At 36.5% G+C, this 21,136-nt stretch overlaps 1 protein-coding gene across 4 annotated transcripts in view; it reads right to left on the bottom strand.

The window, feature by feature from the left end:
* The window catches only part of SVEP1 (sushi, von Willebrand factor type A, EGF and pentraxin domain containing 1), a 181,240-nt gene that overhangs the window by 77,685 nt on the left and 82,419 nt on the right, over window positions 1-21,136 (bottom strand). For 3 of the 4 annotated variants that reach the window (XM_055301712.1, XM_055301714.1, XM_055301713.1), the window contains exons 10-20: window positions 21,021-21,128; window positions 19,496-19,627; window positions 18,706-18,900; window positions 17,250-17,371; window positions 15,300-15,408; window positions 11,064-11,228; window positions 10,284-10,517; window positions 8,230-8,391; window positions 6,967-7,179; window positions 6,109-6,270; window positions 286-447 (exon numbers count right to left, since the gene is read on the bottom strand). In XM_055301712.1, coding sequence (XP_055157687.1) covers window positions 286-447; window positions 6,109-6,270; window positions 6,967-7,179; window positions 8,230-8,391; window positions 10,284-10,517; window positions 11,064-11,228; window positions 15,300-15,408; window positions 17,250-17,371; window positions 18,706-18,900; window positions 19,496-19,627; window positions 21,021-21,128 — 1,764 coding nt within the window. The remainder of the gene's footprint in view (window positions 1-285; window positions 448-6,108; window positions 6,271-6,966; window positions 7,180-8,229; window positions 8,392-10,283; window positions 10,518-11,063; window positions 11,229-15,299; window positions 15,409-17,249; window positions 17,372-18,705; window positions 18,901-19,495; window positions 19,628-21,020; window positions 21,129-21,136) is intronic. The other variant, XM_055301715.1, reaches the window with a different exon arrangement.

The following is a 21,136-nucleotide window of genomic DNA, read 5'->3' as shown; positions in this document are numbered from 1 at the left end:
ATTCCAGTCTCAGAGCAGGTAAAGTCACATGTATTCTGTTTTACTAGTAGTAAAAATAGAGAGTGTATAGATGGATGCGGTCTATTATTAAATTCTAGACTCTTAGAAAGAAATTGGGAAGCTGTCAAGTTCAGAGTTCCCAAAGTAAGAATCTTTGAGTCATAAAGGCCTCAAAAGACCAGACACCCAAATCCCCTGAAAACAGGAATATTGAGAATCGAGACTATCACAAACACAAATCTCCAACACTCAGGATTCGGTAAGAAATAAAGTATATCTTCTTACTGGAGCAATCTGTGATAGATCTTGTACCACTGGTGGCTGTAGTTCCATAAAAGGGACAAGATAAGCAGAAGGACTTCCCTGGATCGGGTTGGTAGTAGTCTTTAGGACATGGATGACAAGGCATCAATCCAGAACGAGAGAATTCTCCTACTGGACAAGGTACTGCAAAAGTAAAAACAAATCGTTTGTGAGTCTGGAACAATGTACTCTACTTTTGAAAGAAGTACATTGATTCTCGGTTGTAAGAAAGCTACTGAATTGCTAATATAATCTCTTGTACATATTTTATACCTATACTATTTTATCACCCAGAGAAATATTTTGTTGTTTCTTTCTTCTTACACAAAACACCTTTAACTCAATAAAAATCTGAATTGACCATGTAATATTGTATTCTGATTTTTTCACTTTACTTTATATCCAAAGTGTTTCCCAGATCGTTAAATAACATGGTGTCTAATAAAAAAAATATTGCATGCCATTGACAGACCATAATTGAGCTAACATTTCCTCTACTATTAGACGTTTAGGTTGTTTCTATTTGTAGGCTATTATAAATAATGGTGACATGAAATTTTCTGCATAAACCTTGTATATAGCTCTGATTGTTTCCTAGGGATAATAGTTGAATTTGAACAGCGGAACTTGAGTAGTTGAATCTATAGATCTAAAGATAATGGAAAATTTAAAGCTATTAATATATAATGTCAAATCTGCAAGAAAAAATAGTTCTAACTTCCAGCCCTCTTAGTAATGTATGGAATTCCTCTTGCTTCATACTCCTCATCACTGATAATGATCATTTAAACATTTTTTTCCAATTTGAAAGTGAAAATGGAATTGCACTGTTATTTCAATTTGCATTTCAATGATAAATTAAGGGTCTTTTTCATGTTTATCAGAAATTTTTATTTCTTCTGTGTAGCCGTCCCTTCTGCAGAAGAGGGCTTTTCTTTTTTTTTTTTTTTTTTGCACTTTCAAACCTTTTAATGTCACTTTGTGTTAAATGTGTTTATAAACAACGTCCAGTTGAATACTATCATTTAACTAAATCTGAAATTCTCTTGCTAATAGTTGGTGGAATATTAACTAAATAAGAAACAGCTTTGAACATAATATGAACCTGCATTTTCTTCAGTAAATTTTGGCTGCATCTACCAGAGGGACACTGGGGAAAACCAGTCATGACTAAATCTTTAGGTTGGGATTTTAGTTTGTGATCCAAAGATGAAGTAAGTCAGGCGGAGCATGTTCTTTATTTGCATGAACTGGGGTCATCCGCAGGAGGCCTTAAACCATTACAAACTGAGTAAACGACTAAAACTATTAAGACTTGTCTTTTACATTTAAATATAGAAGATAGAACACAAGGAAGTAGCTATCTGGGAATCTCTGCACATTTATCACGCAGACTTTGGATTTTTGTTAATAAAAATTGGTACAGCAGAAATAACTAGCAATATGGTTGAAAAATTTAGAAACGCACTCAACTCCAGGGAGCAGGATACTCCAAGTAATGTCATGTCTTTTTTTTTAATATGACAATAAACATTAAATAAACAATAAAGCATTTGTGGTAATCTCAAGATGTTTAGATCAAAGTTTTTAAGAAAAACAGCCAGCCACATCTTTTGCAAAATTGCTCTTTTACATACCCACTGACAAAGTCAGGAATCGAATCAAGAGATGGCTGAAGATATCAATAGATATTAATGCTTATTTAGAAAAACTTATTTCTTCCAGCTGCATTTGTTATCTTAAAACTTTATAAGTATCTTGGTGAAACAAGATACTTGTTATACCTGTGATAAACAAGATACTTGTTATAACAAAAATATTTGTTTTATTAAACTTTTTAAGCATTTTTTTAAAAAAATATTTTATTTATTTGAAAGAGAGAGTGAGCACAAGCAGAGGGAAAGGGGGAAGCAGACTCCCTGCTGAGGAAGGAGCCCGACAACCTGTGGCTTGATCCCAGGACCCCGAGATCATGACCTGAGCGGAAGGCAGACACTTAACAGATGGAGCCACTCAGACACCCCCAAAACTGTAAACTATAAGTATCATTGCTTCACCAAGAATAAGTTAATCTATTCTTTGTTGCTAGACCTCAGAGTTCCAGACAGGGCTTTGCACAAACATATTACAAAGCTGCTGAGCTTAAAATGGGTTTTCTGAATCTCAAGTTTCAAAAAAATGATTACCTATTTGGAAAAGGTAATTAGCTCCAGGTAGCTAATTAAAGGAGTTAATTAGAAGCACAGATCTTCTACTGGCAAAGGTATGAAACTTCTGTTTGAGAAAATATCTATGAGTGTGTATGATAAGGTAAAAATGTAAATTCTGTCAGTGAAACCAAGATCTATGATGAATTGAACTATTTTGCACCTTTTTTTCAGCACAACCTTATCTTCAAAAAGAAAAAGACAATGCCCCAGAAACTGACAGAATGTCAAAAATTATACTAATATGTAATAATAAAATCTTGATTAAAAATCAGAAAGTTCATTAGAGAACATACTGTTGTGATGTCTATATTTTGTCTTTTGATATAGAAAATATAAATTTTCATGTAAAAATTAGTTTATCTTACATGTCAAAGGCAGATGGTTGTCATCAGAAATATACTTTCTAGGGGTGGGCAATCAGTACTTAATGTATTATTTATGTATACAGATAGTAAATATATGCATAATAACGGCATTATCTGTAGTATATAATACAGCATTAAGTACACACACATGCACATATACAGAGGGAGTTCCTGATGGTCTAATTTCCTAAGAAGAGAGAGGAGAAAGTTTCATTTTGAATCTTGGCCAAACTGTGGTTTCTGAGTCAAGAAAAATGGGACAAAATCCTTTTGACCTCTCATATTGGACGGAGAGAGAGAAAGAGAAAATCTAAGTATGCCAAAAGTGATATTAAAATAGAATTAAAAAGAGTGCCTTGAAATGACTGGGAAAATGTAATCTCACACGTCTGCTCCCCGGTGGTATTAAGGGTAACACATATAGCCCTGGAGTCAAGTGAATTTTGCCTTTTAAATGGGTTTCCTAAGACAAATTCAAAGGTCAAAAACTCTCATCCTAACCCTCCCTTTAACTTTGTCCTATAGGGTAAAGGTGAGAAATATCATCCTGGCTCAGCAATAATCTTGCTTTTTCTATAGGACCATACGGAAACAACACCATTACAAAAAAAAAAATCATTTGCAAGACTTATTCCTCAGATAAAAGTCATTTTTTAAAAATGAAAGATTTCAAGAGTCTCTGGGTGGCATAGTCGATTAAGCGTCTGACTCTTGATTTTGGCTCAGGTTATGGTCTCAGGGTCATGATCTCAGGGTTGTGGGATCAAGACCCACATCAGTCTCCATGCTCAGCAGGGAGTCTGCTTAGGGATTCTCTCTCTCCCTCTCCCCTTCCCCCATCTCTCTCTAAAAAAATAAATCAATTAAATTTAAAAAAAAGAAAAATTTCAGACTCTTGAGTTTGTAACCATGAACCTATGGATACTTAATATCCTAAGTAGTGATAAAAATGAAATACATGGAAAATATATTAATTTAATATAGGAATATGCTTAAATATAATAGCTGTGTTGATTATATTTTAAGTTCAACATGCTAAAGAATGCAAAAAGTGATACTTTAGTAAAAAGTGAAATAAACCGTAAACATACATATAAAAATAAATCACTACAAAAAGAAAAAAATAAAGAAGGAAGGAAGGAAGAAGTTTAAAACTAAGAAAAATATATATGGGGGACTGTTTTAGAAATACACGTGTAAGTTTAAAGTAAAATGGTATTTATTTAACACCACAGGACAGAGTGCTGAGTGCTGCTGTTCCCAACTCACTCATGACAAGCAAATGTGGTTAAACTTGTGCTGGGAATATATTAGGAGAAATACAGCAGTTACCAGAAATCTAGAGACTTTCTGGGAATTATAATTACTTAATTGGAATAATTGGTATTAAACAAACCTCAAGGCTTCACTGGAAAGCTAAAGGGAAAAAACATCAAATATGAATTGGTTTTACTGTAAAAATCCTAGTTACTTTTGTGGTTGGAGGGAGAGAAAGAGAAAGAAAGAATTTTTCACTGCAGACTTTCTTCCAAAATTCATTTGTATATTGACAAAATAAAAGAGTCTCTAGTAGATCTATTTCAACCATAATGTGGGGCCTTATTTGCCTTTTAATAATAATTTAAAAAAAAACCTCAAAGCTGGTATTACACAACAGACATGGTTTATGAGTTGCAACCAGGTCCTGGTTAAATTCTTTTCTCTTTAGTGAAACATCAGGTTGATGACTACTGCTTGTTCGACTCCTCAGGTCTAAGAGACTTTATCTACTGTGATCCTAATATGTTGAGATAATTTAAACAGGTGGAGTATGTAAAAATCTGTAAGCATAATATGCTTCCTCGTTTTCTCTCTGCTACACTAACTTTGAGGACTACATCTCCCAAAATGCAATGTATTCCCCTCTCCCCACAACAAAAATGTCCTATACAGTTGTTTTCTGGGAATTTGTTTCTAACTATATGCAGAGGTATATATGCCTGGGGTACAGTGAGGCTGTGTATGTGTATGTGTGCGTGTGTGTGTGTGTGTGTGTGTGTCTTAGGAGAAATGGAGAGCTAACAGATTGGTTCTTAAAAACATCACTATTCAATAGGGGAACAGTTTTTAAGTTTTCAGATGGCCATAGGTAGACCTTAGATTTTTTAATAAGGGTGTAGTGAAAGAGGAAGATACATAATTTTTAAAAAAGTCATGTTTCAGCCAGCATGTTTGTTCTCTTCTCAGTGATGTAGCAGAGGTAGGCCAACAACTTTTTATTTTTAGTCAAGTTCCATTGGCTTTGCAGAGTACATGGAATTTGGAGTTCCTGGCAGCAGAATGACCTTGACTCTTAGTCCCAGTTTCATGGCCATTTTAAGTTTTCATCTTTTTGTTTTGTTGACACCTTCTACCACCTTTACCATGCTGGAAAACTGTACTTGGTAGGGATGTTAGAAATATTTGAAAATTGGAACTCTAATCTTTCCATTTCCATTGTGATTTGTACCAAATGGTCCCTGGACCAAGTAGGAGCAGCATCTCTTCTGAACTACTTAGAAATACAAATTCTCAGGCCCCACATCAGAACTGCTGACTTAGAAATTCTAGGGGGTGGGGCCTGGCAATCTGTGTTTTTAAGCCCTTCATGCTGACCTTTGAGATCCAAAACTAGTCATACTCAACTTTTCCTGTTACTTTAGAATCACTGGGTGGGGAACCTTAAAAGGAAAACCAGACCAGTTAAGTCAGAATATCTGGGAGTGGATATCGGCCTTCAGTATTTTAAAAATGCTGATGTCAATGTGCAGATGATCCCAAAGTACAGCCAGAGTGGATAATCACTCACAAAAACCTCCAAACTGTAGGAAATGAAATATCGTAATTCATAAAGTGTCTTTTTAGAGTTTCAAGGGACATGAGACAGGACCTCACTTTAGAAAGGAGGAGACTCAGTTCCTAGATGAGAAGTATTCCTAGCATATAATGAAGCCACATGTTTATTAATGTTGAATACTAGGACCAAGTCTTGTACTTTTTGTGTGTTCCTAAAGGCACTAGCATAGTGTTTATATTGAGGGTGTTTATACTTAAGTATTTACTGGCTGAATACATGGAAACTTTCCATGAAGAGACAGTTATTTACATTCTTTGCATAGAGTAGACATATGGTTTTGCTGAAAATATTCCACTCCGCCATGCATAGAACCTATTAGGTTTGAAGAAGTATCAGTGTCTAAGGCTTTGATAACCTCCACAAGCAGAAATGTTCACAGCTCCTCTTTTCACAGATGAAGTGTTTTCTGGACACGAGAGGCAGCTCTGGGAACCAAATGCTGGCTGATAACTGCCCAGAGGACACGATTCACACGTTTCAAGCCCATTTGATGAGTAGGTGCCTGGTTTGCACTTAGCTGAAAAGAAAAATGTAATATGGTTAAGAATGATGCCATTAAGCTATACAAAACTCGCACTGGATAAGATAGGGTTTTCTGTAATTCAATTATTCAGGACACAATGAGCGACACAAAGAATTCCAAGTATATAGATTGTATTTTAGATTGCCCTATGCTTTCCTGTACTAATAACATTTAGGCTGATTTCCATTTACTTTCTTTATTACCAGTTGCTTTCTTTACTCCAGTTACTTTCATTATCACACAGAAAATGCTAATAAATGGGGATTTTTTTTTTTAAGATTTTATTTGAGAGAGAGAGATAGCAAGAGGGAGCATGAGCAGGGGTAAGGGGAGAGGGAAACCAAACCTCAAACTGGGCTAGAGCCTCATAAGTTTTGTTGCTCTAACAATTGGCCCTCTCCTGTCCTCCTTCTACCAGCAGACTCCATCTGAGGGCTGGTGGAGTAGAAAGTAAAAGTAGTCTTAGTATGAGGCCCAGGGATTTTAAGCAACTTTCTAGGATTCATAGTGGTGGTTTTGTGGGAGAGCAGGACTAGGGCCAGAATCCTCAATCCCCAGTACACTACCCTTTCCTTCCACCCCTGTTCTCCCCTGCAAATGATTCTCATTTGCAGCATTGCTAACATTTCAGTGCACTTTTAATCACTTAGCACAGTTCCCAAGTTTATATTTGTCATTAAGCAGTCATACCTGCATTTGTAACAACAGCAAGGGGCACAGTTCTGAAATTCCTTCTTTTAGGTGCATCTCTCTTTTTTTTTTTAAGTTTGTTTGTTTTTTGTTTGTTTATTAAAGTCATCTCTACACCCTTTTTGGGGTTTGAACTCATGACGCCGAGATGAAGAGTCACATGCTCTACTGACTGAGCCAGCCAGGCACCCCTCAGGTGCATCTTATTGTGACCTTAATCACGAAAGAAAATGTTTCCATCAGAAATGTTTATTCGGAGAAGGACAATCATCATATGGTTTCACTCAGATAGGGAATATAAGAAATAGTGAAAAGAATTATAAAGGAAAGGAAGGGAACTGAGTGGGAAAAATCAGAGATGGAGAGAAAACATGAGAGACTCCTAACTCTGGGAAATGAACAAGGAGTAGTGGAAGGGGAGGCAGGCGGGGAGATGGGGTAGTTGGGTGACAGGCACTGAGGAGGGCACTTGATGGGATGAGCACTGGGTGTTATATGTTGGCAAATCTAATTTCAATTAAAAAATAAGAAAAAATAAAAATAAAAAATAAGACAAAATAAAAATAAAAAAATAAAATGACAATAAAATATTTTTGAAAACATTGAGTATTTTAGTAGCAAGAATACATGCATATGTACCTATGGTTATTAATTTCCAAGTAAATGGAGAGTTGATCTCATTGTATCAAATATTATTCTAAGAAAAAGCAAGTTTCTAATTGCTAAGTGTTATGAAAGTCCTTTCCACCAATTAATTTGAAATCCAGTAAAAAAAAAAAAATCTGAGGTAACTGATAAATGTGGATTAGAACTAAGGCACACGGATGGCACTGTGAGTTAAGCGTCTGACTCGTGATTTCTGCTCAGGACGTGATCTCTGGGTCATGGGATCGAGCCCTGCATCAGGCTCTGTGCTCAGCATGGAGTCTGCTTGAGATTCTCTCTCTCCCTCTGCCCCTCCTGCTTATGCGTGCTCTCTCTCTCTCTCCCTCTCTAAAATAAATACATAAATCTTTTTTTTAAATGTGGATTAGAATTATGGACAGTGGAGTCTCACTTAGAGCAGAATATTCCAAAGGGAAAAAAACAGACTTCTTTAAAGTGAGAGAAACATTAAGATACTAATTTAAAGTTAAAAGAAAAAAATAATAAGTGAACGAAATTGCTTGCAGTAATGCTCTCATTTCATCCTCTTTGCCATTTAGACTTCGAAACTGAAGATAAAATTCAGGCTTCTGGTCAACCTGTGCATTGAGCCATTACCTTTGCATTCTGAGCTGCTTCTTGAATGAAGATACTCGGTGTAAGTCCCAGCTGGACAGAGTTTGCACTCGAGTTGTCCTTCTTCATCTTGATAGTATCCGATCAAGCAGCTTTCACAGGCAGAATGCTCCAGAGAATAATAGGTTCCCAAAGGGCAATTGACTGAAAAGAAAACAAACAAGAGACATAGTAAGCTGTAGAACTGGAACACATTTGGGTTCCTTTATCCTAAGGCATGAAAATAATAAAGCTTGCTTCCAAGTACTATTGTTTATGCATTAAATCTTACTGTCAGGGGTTTACTCACAAGATAAACCTTCCAGAAATGTATTCCTAGAAAACCAACAGTAGATTTTTTTTTAAGAAAATGCAAATTCTTATCGACCAAGCTTAGGGCTTGTGTGATAGGAGCTTTAAAGTGTGGGTTAAACCAGATCATCCTGGAAAACACACAGCTAACAAAGGAAAGGCTGCTGTAAGGAAAGAATAAAACAGTGAACATTTAGGTTAATTTGAAGCTTCAAGATATGAAAAACACTTTCTTAGCTGTTCCTCTGAATGGTTCCCCTTATGAAAATGACAGCTCGTCTATTATGGCATCATTTCTAGAAACAAAACCAGGCAAAGGTTGTGGGACTAAGCCGGGTGAATTAAGTAGACTCTCGTCTCTGTTTATAGGAATTCCTGTCCAGTGAAGGCAAGTCTGAGACATCCTCAGACTCCAGGATCCCGAGGAAACAGGCCAATTTTAGGACCTCCCTTCCTTGGAGGTTTTGGTCTACTACTTGGCAGGCTCGAAGTGACTCAGGATTTCTGAGACCAGAGTGGAATGCTAACCCCACGAAAAGGCTGCTAGCAAAGTTAGTATTTGTAAAGAGAGGACACTTGAAATTAGCACCCAGATGATTCTGATGATAATGTGTATAAGAATTACCTGGGAACTTACTAAAAATTCAGATTCCAAGGCTCTGTTCCCAAAGTGCCACATATATTAGTTCTGAGATGGGGCCTGAGTCAAGATGCATTTTGATAAGCACTTCCGGTGATGCTGACACAGGTGGTTTGAAGGCCATACCGAGAAATGCAGAACACTGACCAAGGTGATTTCTAATTTTTACTCACAAGGTAGGGAGTAAACACGAACTGGTTCAGAACGACCATTTCAATGTGCTTTCATTGGGCTGAATCTATAACCCAACTGAGCTCTGGGAAAAACAGTAAGAACTGTTGAGGAAGGATTTCCTGAACAGGAGGCAAGATCCCACGCCTACAGAGAGGTTAATGCCAGGCTCATGTCATCTGGTTCAGCTGAGTGTTCAGAGTTTGGGGAGAGGAATCTTCCCTATCTATAAGCAATGACATATTTAGGAAACAGGCTGGAAGTGATCCAGATTGTGGTAGTCTGGGTTAAAAGGTAAGGGGCTGTGTGTAAGGAGGATAAGGAGTGGCTGCTTAATGGTTATTGGGGTGGGGCTCCTTTGGAGGTGATGAAAATGTCTTGGGAGCGGTGATGGCTGAACAACACTGTATCATGAATGTGCTAGATACCACTGATCGGTACACTTTAAAAGGGTTGATTTTATGCTGGTGAATTTGGCAGTGGCTGCTCAGGTGGAAACCTTAGCTATACCACTTACTGTCTTAATGGGTAACTTCCTAGCCTCTCTGACTTCAGTTCTGCCATCTGTAAAATGGGCTTAATTGTAATAGCACTTCATGGAGTTGCTAAAACAATTAAACACGAGAGATGCTCAGCCAGCCTATGGAAGTGGTCAAAACATAGTCGTTATTTTTATTGGAGATGCTGCTAAAAGTTGGGAGCTCTAGAGATCTATAAGGAAAACTAAGATCTGAGTCCCTTACCTGAGATAGTTTTCTTGTCCTGAATAATTGGTGGTTACTTAGAGGCCTGAGACAAAATAATAAGAACAAAAACCACACAACAATTGCGAAATGTTTCATTTCAATACCCCTGGATAGTTGCAAAGAGGCTCTACTCATCTCACTTGACCCACTATGAGCCAGATATTTTTTATTGCAGGGAAAAGTCTTACCACACATACGCCCTCTCAGCACCGAGCCTGGTCTGCAGAAAAGGAAAGCCTTTTCTGTCTCTAACGAATTGCTGTCGGCTACAAGCATCTCAGATGCAAGCTGAAAGGAATACATGGGCTCCTGACTGAGGGTCCTTTTCAGTTGATTTGTAATGGTTTCCAAAGTCTTAATGAGTCGCTGTTGATTTTCCAGCTCAAGGGTATCATTCCTTTCATCGGGTAATGGCACACTAGCTGAGATAAAAACAAGACGAAATAAAACATAACACACACAGGTGGTGTTTCAGGAAACCATCTGCAGTTTTTTTGTTTTTTGTTTTTTGTTTTTTTTTAACCAAAGAAAGATGGCATATTAAAAATCTTCTGGGCAAAACAAACTCAAACTCAACCACTACTTACTGAGCAACTAGTATATGGATAATCTTAAGAACAATGCAATTTGTTTTAATCCTTCCCTCATATGCTGGATCTACATCACCTTTTTTGTGAAGTTCTTCCTTACAGCATGTTAAATTTCTGTAAATTCTTGCTTTTTAAAAACATGCCTTAGTTCGTCATGCCAAGAGGAGTACAAAGCAGGATGCTTGTTGCTGCGAGAATCATAAAATACATCTGTGATATTAAATTGCAAAAAAATGACGAAACTTAGGTGATTGGGCTCTCCCTAATTTTCAGTTCCAGGATTATTTCCTAAGGATGATAACAAATGGAAACTTTGCAAAATAGGTTTCCCACCAAGAATGTCACATAATATTGTTTTTTCAAACAGTCTCTCCTTACCTGTGATGTTAAAAATTAACTTAATTTTGTGGTCAGATAATGGGGCATTTCTTTTAATTCGTGAAGATCTGGCTTTGCCGGCACCTGTGGGTGTTTCTTGCACGGAGTCCAAGAAATCATCATAAGAGTAATCCAGCCTATTAGCTGCGCCCCAACCACCAGGTCCTGGACAGTTGGGGCAGAAAAACAAGATTCTACAGTTGCCTCTTTATCAGCACTTAGGTTCTAATGGTAAGCCACAAGTCAAATTGTTCGTATTTCTTAAATCGTCCATAATGTGCTGCATACAGGGATTCATCTAGAATCTCATTTTTCACCTATAATCTTATATTGTAATTTTTAGGCACTTCATTTTAGATTTAGATTACCAATGAATTGCACAAGAAGAAGAAAGAAAAGTTCCTATGGAGCCACCTAGGCATTTAAGCCATTCTTATCTTTGAGTTAATAGTTAAAATTACCTTAGCTTTAGAGGTAAATAGGATGTGGGTGCAGAATTTTAACCAATCTCTATTTCCCTTCAGGGTTGGCTCCATTCTTTTCTAAAAATTTACAGTATCAGATTTATAAACTTAATGCAAATGAACAGGTTTCCTTTTGTGAAGATTATTCAAGATACTGCATCATTTTTTAACGGTGGGGACATTCAGTTAAGCAATGGTGGTGCATTCAGTTAAGCAACAGACTCTTGGTTTGGCTCAGGTCTTGATCTCAGAGTTGTGATCTCAGGGTCATAAGATCAAGCCCCACTTGGTCGTGGAGTCTGCTTGAGATTCTCTCTCCTTCTCCCTCTGCCCCTCCTGTTCATGCTCTCTCTCAACAAATAAATAAATCTTTAAAGGTGGAGGCAGTTTCTAAAGGTAACATGTAAGTTAAGTGTGTATGTAGCCACAGTGGACTATATCACACAGATATGTGAGATTCCTCAGACGCCCCAAGTGCCATCGTGGTCACCACCTGCATAGATTCAGATTGTGGCTTCTGGATGTAGGAGATAAGGGTGTACAATGCTAGTATAGTTACTTTCACCTCTCTGAACTTCAGTTTCTTCATTTATAAATTGAGATCATTATTCTTACTTCACAGGTTTGGGGCATAACTGAGACAATGTACACTAACCATCTAATTCAGTATTTGACTCCTTCTAAAACCTCAGTAAGTGATACTAATATTGGTCTGGGTATATTGTTGTTGCTTGGTTATATGCTTTAAATATCAAATTATATTTATACAGGCCTGTCCACCTAAATAAACTGTTTAAAAATTTTTAAATAAAATTTAAAATAGAGTTTTAAATAAAATAGCTGTTTAAAATTTTTTTTTGTGTGTCTAATTTATGTCTTTGGCCTAGGATAAAATTACCTAGGATAAATATTTTTGATTTTAATTTAAACATCTTTTCTACAAGTATTATGTAGCCATTATAGAAAAATGGATGAGCAAAGTCAAAAATTTGTTTTGATTACCTATAATTCCACCATATAGAAATAATGACTAGAACATATTAGGCAAGACTTTCTTTTATGAATATATAAACACACACATATGCTTATGCATACATAGATGCATGAATCACTAGAGTAGAAATAAACATACCATATCTTCAAAAAATGATTACACTATGTGTATTTTATTTAGTAAAAATTTTCTAATTTTCTCAATGATATATTATGGCATTTCTGTATCAAATGGCTTCATAATATTCTCTTTTATGGCTATACCACAAACTAACAAGGTTCCTATTTTCAGACTTTTAGGTTATTTCAAAAATCTAGAGCATCCTTGTGCATAGAGGATTTCATAAAATATAAGGGGCCATCAATGAGAAGATACATTCCAATCTCAGAGATGTCCAAATGAAAAATGTACACCTTAGAATTTATGAAATGTAGTACCTATTTGCACACTGGCATGATTTTTATACTGAGAAATATTCTTAGAAGTAGATTTCTGGGTTTGAGTATTTTTAATCTTTTTGATATATATTGTCAATTGCCCTCCAGTTTCTCCCCTATATACAATATATGAATATGATTTATTTTCCCTTATATCCTTACCAGTTTTGGGTTTTATGATTCTTACTTGAATTTGTTAATCTGACAGATCAAAAACGGCATCTTGTTTTAGTTTTTTTTAAAGATTTTATTTATTTATTCGTGAGAGAGAGAGAGAGAGAGAGAGGCAGAGACACAGGCAGAGGGAGAAGTAGGCTCCATGCAGGAAGCCTGATGTGGGACTCGATCCTGGGTCTCCAGGATCATACCCTGGGCTGAAGGCAAGCGCTAAACCACTGAGCCACCTGAGCTGCCCTCATTTTAGTTTAAATTTGAATTGCATGACTATTATGATGTCAAACCATTTTAATATATTTATTGGCCCTTTGGTTTTTATACATTATGACTTGCCAAGGTGTTTTTAGAAATATTATGCTAATCTTGTGACTTCCTACTGTAAAGACATTCAAGGAGAAAGGCTTATCTCTTAGGATCAATTGTACCATATTGTCCACATATGATTCTAGGAAACTGCCACTTTATCCTTATTAGATGACAAATATCACTCATTTCAAAGCCATATGATGACACCTGGCTCCCTCTAGGTGTATCCTTATACCCTCAACAATCTACCTCAATAATCTGGGAGGTGAAACCTGTGTCATGTGTGACAGAAGAGTCATGCCACTGCCAACTCTATTGCCAATGCCACTTCATGTTCTTCTAAAACTTTAATGTCCAAAATCTTCACTGAGAAGTTTTACATAATAGTTAAAAATGGGAAAAATAGCAAAGCTTACCAGTAGGAAATTGTTTACATAAAACCGATTAAATATGTGGCCATTAAAACTGAAGCATAATATTTAGTGACAGAAAAATGTCCTCAATATAATATTAGGTAAAAATTCAAGTTTAGAAAATAGTATGGCCATATATACATATGTGTGTATAGTTATATGTATGTATGTTAATGTACATATAGTAATACATATACTAACTAGTATATTAACCAAATTTTTTATGGAACTGTGGATTATCTTGATTTCATTCTTTAGGTTTTAGCATTTTTTCAAATTTCTGCAATAAATATATATACTCAAAAATGATATTTTTAAAATTCAAAAAGTGTAAAGAAAATGTCAACATCAATCTAAATGTTAAGTCACTAAAAATATTACACATATGATTAGTGTCAGAAACAAAAAAGGATGTCTGCCGTAACGTCGATTAATATTGTCTCAGGTAGCCTTCCAAGGACTTTATGTGTACTTGTACTTATTCATTTAATCCTAAGAATGGCCCTATGAGTACAGTACTTTTATATAATATCCATTTTATAGGTGAGGAACCTGAGGTACAGAGTATGAACTTGCTAAAGACCTCACAGCTAATAGGTGGTAAAGCCAGAATTTGGACCTAAAAAGTTGGTCTTAGAGTCCATGTGTTAAACCATGATACTTTTTGTTATCGCTTTTTTTTTTTTTTTGAGAAGGAAAGGGAAGAGGGGGAGGGACAAAGGGTAAGAGAGAGAATCTTAAGCAGGCTCCATACTCAGCATAGAGCACAACACAGGGCTCAATCTCACAACTGTGAGATTATGACCCAAACTAAAATCAAGGGTCGGACGCTTAAGTGACTGAGCCACCCAGGCACCCCCATCATTATTATTTTTAAAAACATTATTTTGGAAGTGTTGGACAGTTTTATAATAAAGCAACAGAAATGAGAAATATAATTACTGGAAAGTTTGATGATTTTACTAATGAAAGACCCAAGAGTGACTACTGAAATCTTCCAGAAATATTAAGGCAATTAGCTAAATGGCCAGCTACACCAGCATACAAATCACATGTCATACTTAGGAGTAACTTGAATAATAATGCTCAAAGATAATATGGAGAAAACATGAAAATAGATTTAGAAGGTATATCAGACTTGAATAGGTTGAGTCTTAACACATTCTGGGTAAGAAATCTGAATATTTTACATGTGTAACTATTTTAAATCAATGACTTAGTTGCAATTTAAATTGAATGCCATATAAAAATTGCTTTAGTACTAGTCTAAGATATATACATATTGAAATTTCACCATCATAATGTGACTTATTTTTCTTAGTTTTTATCATCTCAAGAGTTTTGGTTTAAAAAAAGTTAATTTGTCTAGTTTGCCCCACTCTTCTGAAATTATGTTATACTGTGGATCACTCTTGCAAACTACTGACACTGTATAACTTAATTACCAATTGCAAAGCCGTTTTCATAGTCATAATTGTATTCGAGGCAATATTTTTTGGTCAGGTCCTCCAATCTGCAGTCAATGTCATCAGCATCACTACAAAATGATGGGACCTGCAAATGAAAAATGAAGAGCGTGAAATGTCAATCACATATCTGTGTGGTCTGGATAAGCCCTTTGTTCAGCTAGACTCACATTTCTCTCCACAGGAGGGAGGAGAGAACCACAGGTATGCTTGCTCCTGGACAGACTCTCGCCCTTTCTCCATGTCCTCCCCTAGAGGCTCTGGTGCTCATGGACCATCAGGATTAGTTTCATGGCTTTTCTCTGTGTAGGTCACACGTCACCAGAAGCCCAGGACTCCTGGCATATCTCTTATCTCTGAATTTTCACCCCATATGGGTCCTTAGGTCCCTTTATCTGGCTCTATCTTCCACTCATCTCTAAGTCCTTAGAATCTTCCTCTGCCCTCTGAAACTCAACAGTCATCAGTGAATCCCCCGTTATTTTTTTCACCTCTATTTATGGTCCCTTCACCTTAGTTCTCAATGACACCTCACTTTTCAGTTTTCTCAAACATGGGCATGGAGGCAGAAGAAGTGTCTTCCTCACTCTTCCCTGCTGTTTCCAGATTACACTCCCTTGCCCCTCCTTAGAGCCTCACAATCCTTAAACTCGTGGTATAGTAGACAGCCTCTCCATGTGGCAGCTACCTACAGCCTTTCTCCATTCTGCATCACCCCCTCATTCCAAGAACATCCAGTAACTGTTGCTGTTATAATTGGTGATTTCTATATCCAAGATCCAGCTAATCCTTCCATCACCATGGCTTCTCATTTCCTTTTCCCCTTCTCCTCTAGTGTTTCAGCCTTACTTTGTCCCTTGCTCTCATGGTCATACCCTCAGACCTCCTCATTACCAGTAACGGCATCCTCTTGTACTCTTGGAAGTCCTTGACTTCATCTGATTTATAATCCATTGACCCTATCATCTCTTCACTGTCTCTCAGCCTGATGTCTTCACCTTCTTATTTATCTATCTTAGATTCTATGGCTAATCACCAGAAATCACTCCCTGATGGGCCCCATCCTCTGATGATTGTCTGCAGAACGCATAACCCTAGTTAAACTAAGTGCTTTGTTTTCTCCACAATCCTGCTTCCTGCCAATCCTACCACCTTTCTTTAGCACATTTATCTGTGCTGTCCTAGAAAATTATTTTATACCATCAACTCTCTTCTAAACCTCAACAACTCCTCCCCATCCTTACTCTTCCTGCTGATCACTCTGCATCTTTTTCCACTGAGCAAATAGAAGTCAGGAAAAATCCTCTAACACACTTCCACCACCGTGTATACCCACTCCAGCATCTGTGTCTCTGTGTACACTGCCTCCTTGACTCCCCTCTTTCTCTCATACTGTACATCAAATCTACTACCACTAAATCTACTCTTAGAACCTATCCAAAAATCTAAGCTGCCTACTCTGTTAGGGATACAAATATGTATATAACACATTTCCTTCGAGATGCTCAACACAGTTAAATACATCATTTTGCTTTCCTGTAAACAGTAAAAGAATCCTAAACAAAAACGCATGAAAGAGAAAATCCTCACAATGTTCAATTATCTCATCATAAAACAAATACAGTCTACAATGGAATTTTTGTCATACTTTAAATAACAAAGCAGATATTTTCAAACCACATGGACCCCACGCTTCTCTAGCTTTCTGACTCAGAATGTTATAAAAAATTCAAAATGTTTTAATAAAGATTCACTTATAATTCATTCCAGAAGTCCAAAACCTATGGGTAATTCTAAATATTAGGAGCAAGTTTGGATTACAGAGGGGCAGGAAATCATCAGGACACAGAATTCCAGTTATAGGTAACTATGAGAGGCTATGAAAAGCTCAGTATTGTTAAAATACGACAAACAATACTCCTGACATACCATTTTCCCCAGGGTAGTCTCAAATGCTTCGGAAAACTTCTTCAACAGATCTGTATCATCACAACGAGTTGCTTTGTACAGCATCTCAAAGGATTTGAACCCATGGTTTGCAAAACGTTTAACTGGAAAATGTTAGAGAAAACAGCTTCAGTTGGTTAAGATTTTTCAACACAAAGATTTAATTGTCTTTGGAGTAACTGTAACTTAGTACTTTGATTCTAAAATGATCTGTGGGATTCCTTCAAAAACAAGAGACAGTTGAAAAAAGTTTCTAGGCATTAATTGATCACAATAAACCATGAGCCAAGCAGCATTGTACCCAGTTACCCAGCGATGAGGTTTGCTTTATTATTCTTTAGCTTGCAATCACATTAAGAAAATGAGCATTTAAGGGAAAAAGCGACTTGAAAATTTTTAAATTATATTTCTGGAAAGTTTTGAAAAGTCCTGCCTGGATCAAAGATATCTTTTATGTTTACATAAATTTGTATCATATATGTTTCTATTATATTTTTAGCCAATATACATTGAAAAATTTCTTAATATGACATACAATCATAGTCCTTGAAAGTGTAATTTTCATAGAGAATTTCTCCTTGGATCAAAAGCTTGCATGGTTAGACTTAGCAAGATGTCCCATAATATTCTGAGACAATGAGCCCTAAGAGCATCAATATTAAAATCCTACTGTCTAAATCTGTGATAAAGGTGAGTGATACTGTAGAACTTTTAATTACTTCCCAAATTTTGGGGGGGGGGAAATAGCTCAATTGGGCTTTACTTTTTCCAAGAAGTTGGTATTTAAACTCAATCTACAGTATTGAATCAAAGATTCATTCCAAAGAATATTTATTTACACTAGACAAAGATATTGGCCATTTTTATAAAAATACATATATTTAAGATTATAGAATAGTTCTGAATCTAAATCAGACTTAAAGAGATTGTGACTCATCTTTCATTCCATCACATATTATGGATTTTACTTTAAATATAGCTCTTTTGTGGACTATGAGACTGTAAGTTCAAGTTTACAGATCAAGAACATGCTGACAAGTCTCTATTTCTGGTAAATAACAAGGAGAGGACCAAGATGGGTTTGCCTTAAACTGAATCTTGTCCTGTTGCAATCCAATCCATAACCAGACTTTGATGGGCTAACATTTTAAATCAGAGGCTGAACATTTCTCTTACTCATAGACATTTCAAATTCATGGCACCATTTTTTTTTAAATAAGCTCTATGCCGAATGTGGACCTCAAACTCATGACCCAAAGTTCAAGTGTTGTGTGCTCTCCTAACTGAGCCAGCCAGATTCCTCTCATGGCATCATTTTTCACTCATTAAACCCAATTCCTATAAAAAGGCAATTTTCCTCTTACATGCTCAGAAACGTACACTCACCCAAACACACACTCATATATATGAAAGGAGCCCAGAAAGAAATAAAACATACTAGCACAGTCTGGCCATTCAGTGGAATATGGTGGGTTCCAGATACCATCTTCATAAGCACAGTAATACTTCTCAGTAGACCCTTCTGTGAAATCGTAACCCTCCAGGCAACTTAACGTGCAGTTAACTCCGGCGCTATCTTGAGTACATATAAAATCCCCATTTACAGGTGTAAATGGAACTTCACAGGGAGAACCTGCATTAAAAAAATTGTACTATTTACATACGGTGGTATAAACAATATTAATTAAATTCTATGAATCTAAGCTGAATTTTGAAGAGGACTCCTCCTGTCTACCAGTATTCCAGGAAAAACTTCCATCACAAATCCTTAGTATGGGAACATGACAACATATCCTTCTTTGCTCCTAGGTGGGCGCAGCTGAAAAGCTGTACCAATGTGTAGTCAGAGGCTGTGCATATTTTACAAATGCTCATTTATCTCTGACTTGGGGTTGTTACTTGTGGCATTTCTGTAAGAAGAGTGTAAACTAGAAGCATTATGTAGCAAGGACAATTTCAGAACCTGTCACCTCAGTTACTCAAGAGAGAATTATGACAATAACATTGTGTACCTTTGGTGAAGATGTTAATGAAATGTTAAAGACTACCCTTGAAGAAAATAGTTCTATGTATCACAGAGTGAAGCAATGACAACTGGAAATGTAAATAAGATCTGTCAGTATTCAAAGTTAATGAATCTATTGCACACAGTCCATTTATTTTCACAAAATACAGAAATTACATATAAAAATGTCAACTAGATTTCTGGAACTTTATGAAGAAAATACCTTTTATGACAATGTGGATGTCACAGCTCCTGTTATTGCCCGAGGGGTCAGTGGCTGTATATCGCACTATAGTCTCTCCATGAGGGAAAAGTTCTCCTGGTGAGTGGCTCTTGGTGATGAGTAACACAGTCCCTGGAAAGGAAAGAGGGGACATAGTTTTGGGGTGACTAGTCTGCAGTCACTTTACCAGTTTGTTTGATTTGAATTTTCATTTTCTATTTATACAAACCAGCTGGGCATTCCATTTGTGTTGACTTGGTCACCAGTAAAAAAAAAAATAAAAATAAAAGATGTAATATTTATACTACAGAATAGAAGTATAAGACTCAAAAACCTCGAGGCACCTGGGTGGCTCAGTGGTTGAGGGTCTGCCTTCGGCTCAGGTCATGATCCTGGGGTCTTGAGATTGAGTCCCGCATCAGGCTCCCCACAGGGAGCCTGCTTCTCCCTCTGCCTGTGTCTCTGCCTCTCTCCCTGTGTCTCTCATGAATAAATAAAATCTTTAAAAAAAAAGACTAAAAAACCTCATTAGATTAAGGCATTCTTGAGGTGTCTACATGGCTGTCAGTTAAGCGTCTGCCTTTGGTTTAGGTCATGATCCCGGGGTCCTCAATCCTGTAGGGATAGAGCCCTCCATCGAGCTCCCTGCTCAGCGGGGAATCTGCTTCTCCTTCTCTCTCTGCCTCTCCCCACCCCGACTTGTGCTGTCTTTCTCTCTCTCTCAAATAAATAAATAAATAAAATATTTTTTAAAAAGATTAAGGCAAAAAAAAAAGATTAAGACATTCTTGCTAAATAAATGATTTTCCTTGAATAGGCCAGTCTATTGGAATATTGGAAAATTTTTTAAAAACTCAATTTAGTTAACATATACTATATTATTAGATTCAGAGTTGGAATTCAGTGATTTATCACTTGCATATAATATCCAGTGTTCATTACATCAAGTGCCCTTCTTAATGTCCATTACCCAATTATCCCTTCTGCCCTAATCACCAATATTGGAAATTTAATTAAGAAATTTATTTAACTCACATTTTCCTATTGTTGCTTACTGGGTTTTAGTGAGACTTTTAACATGAACTTCAACTGTATCTACTCATGTTTTTTCTGCTTCCCTATGAACTTTTCTAATTTGGGGGGCACATGCTTAAGGAATGAATATATGAATACATAGAACTGTACTAATGATATTAATAAAATGAATAGTTTATGCCTTCAGGACAATGTAAGCTTAGAGACTCAATGAATTTATTAGAAATCTTCAAGTACGACAACTAGTATAGGTTTAATAAATGTGCATTGGATACTGAATGAAGGGAACTCTACAGGTAGGTAGGATTAATGATATTAAATTATATATAATTATCCTAGCATTAAAACATATATTACCTTATATGACTATTCATTCCATTTAGATAAGACGTAATTTGCTTTTCATTTCTTTTATCTTTTTAAAAAGCATTTAAAAATGAAATAAAATTCAGTGTTAACCATGCTGACCATAAAATCCTTGTGTCCGCACCTGAGTTGTCTGAGAACTGAGGCTCATCCCACGTTGCAGAATGCTCCTTCTCTGAGACCTGCATTGGAGGTGGGGATCTGCACCAGTCTATGCTAGGTGGTTCTACATCTGAAAAA

The sequence above is a fragment of the Nyctereutes procyonoides genome, unplaced genomic scaffold (assembly GCF_905146905.1).
Source record: "Nyctereutes procyonoides isolate TBG_1078 unplaced genomic scaffold, NYPRO_anot_genome, whole genome shotgun sequence".
In the NCBI taxonomy this organism is placed as follows: domain Eukaryota; kingdom Metazoa; phylum Chordata; class Mammalia; order Carnivora; family Canidae; genus Nyctereutes; species Nyctereutes procyonoides.
This window is presented reverse-complemented; position numbering and strand designations above follow the sequence as displayed.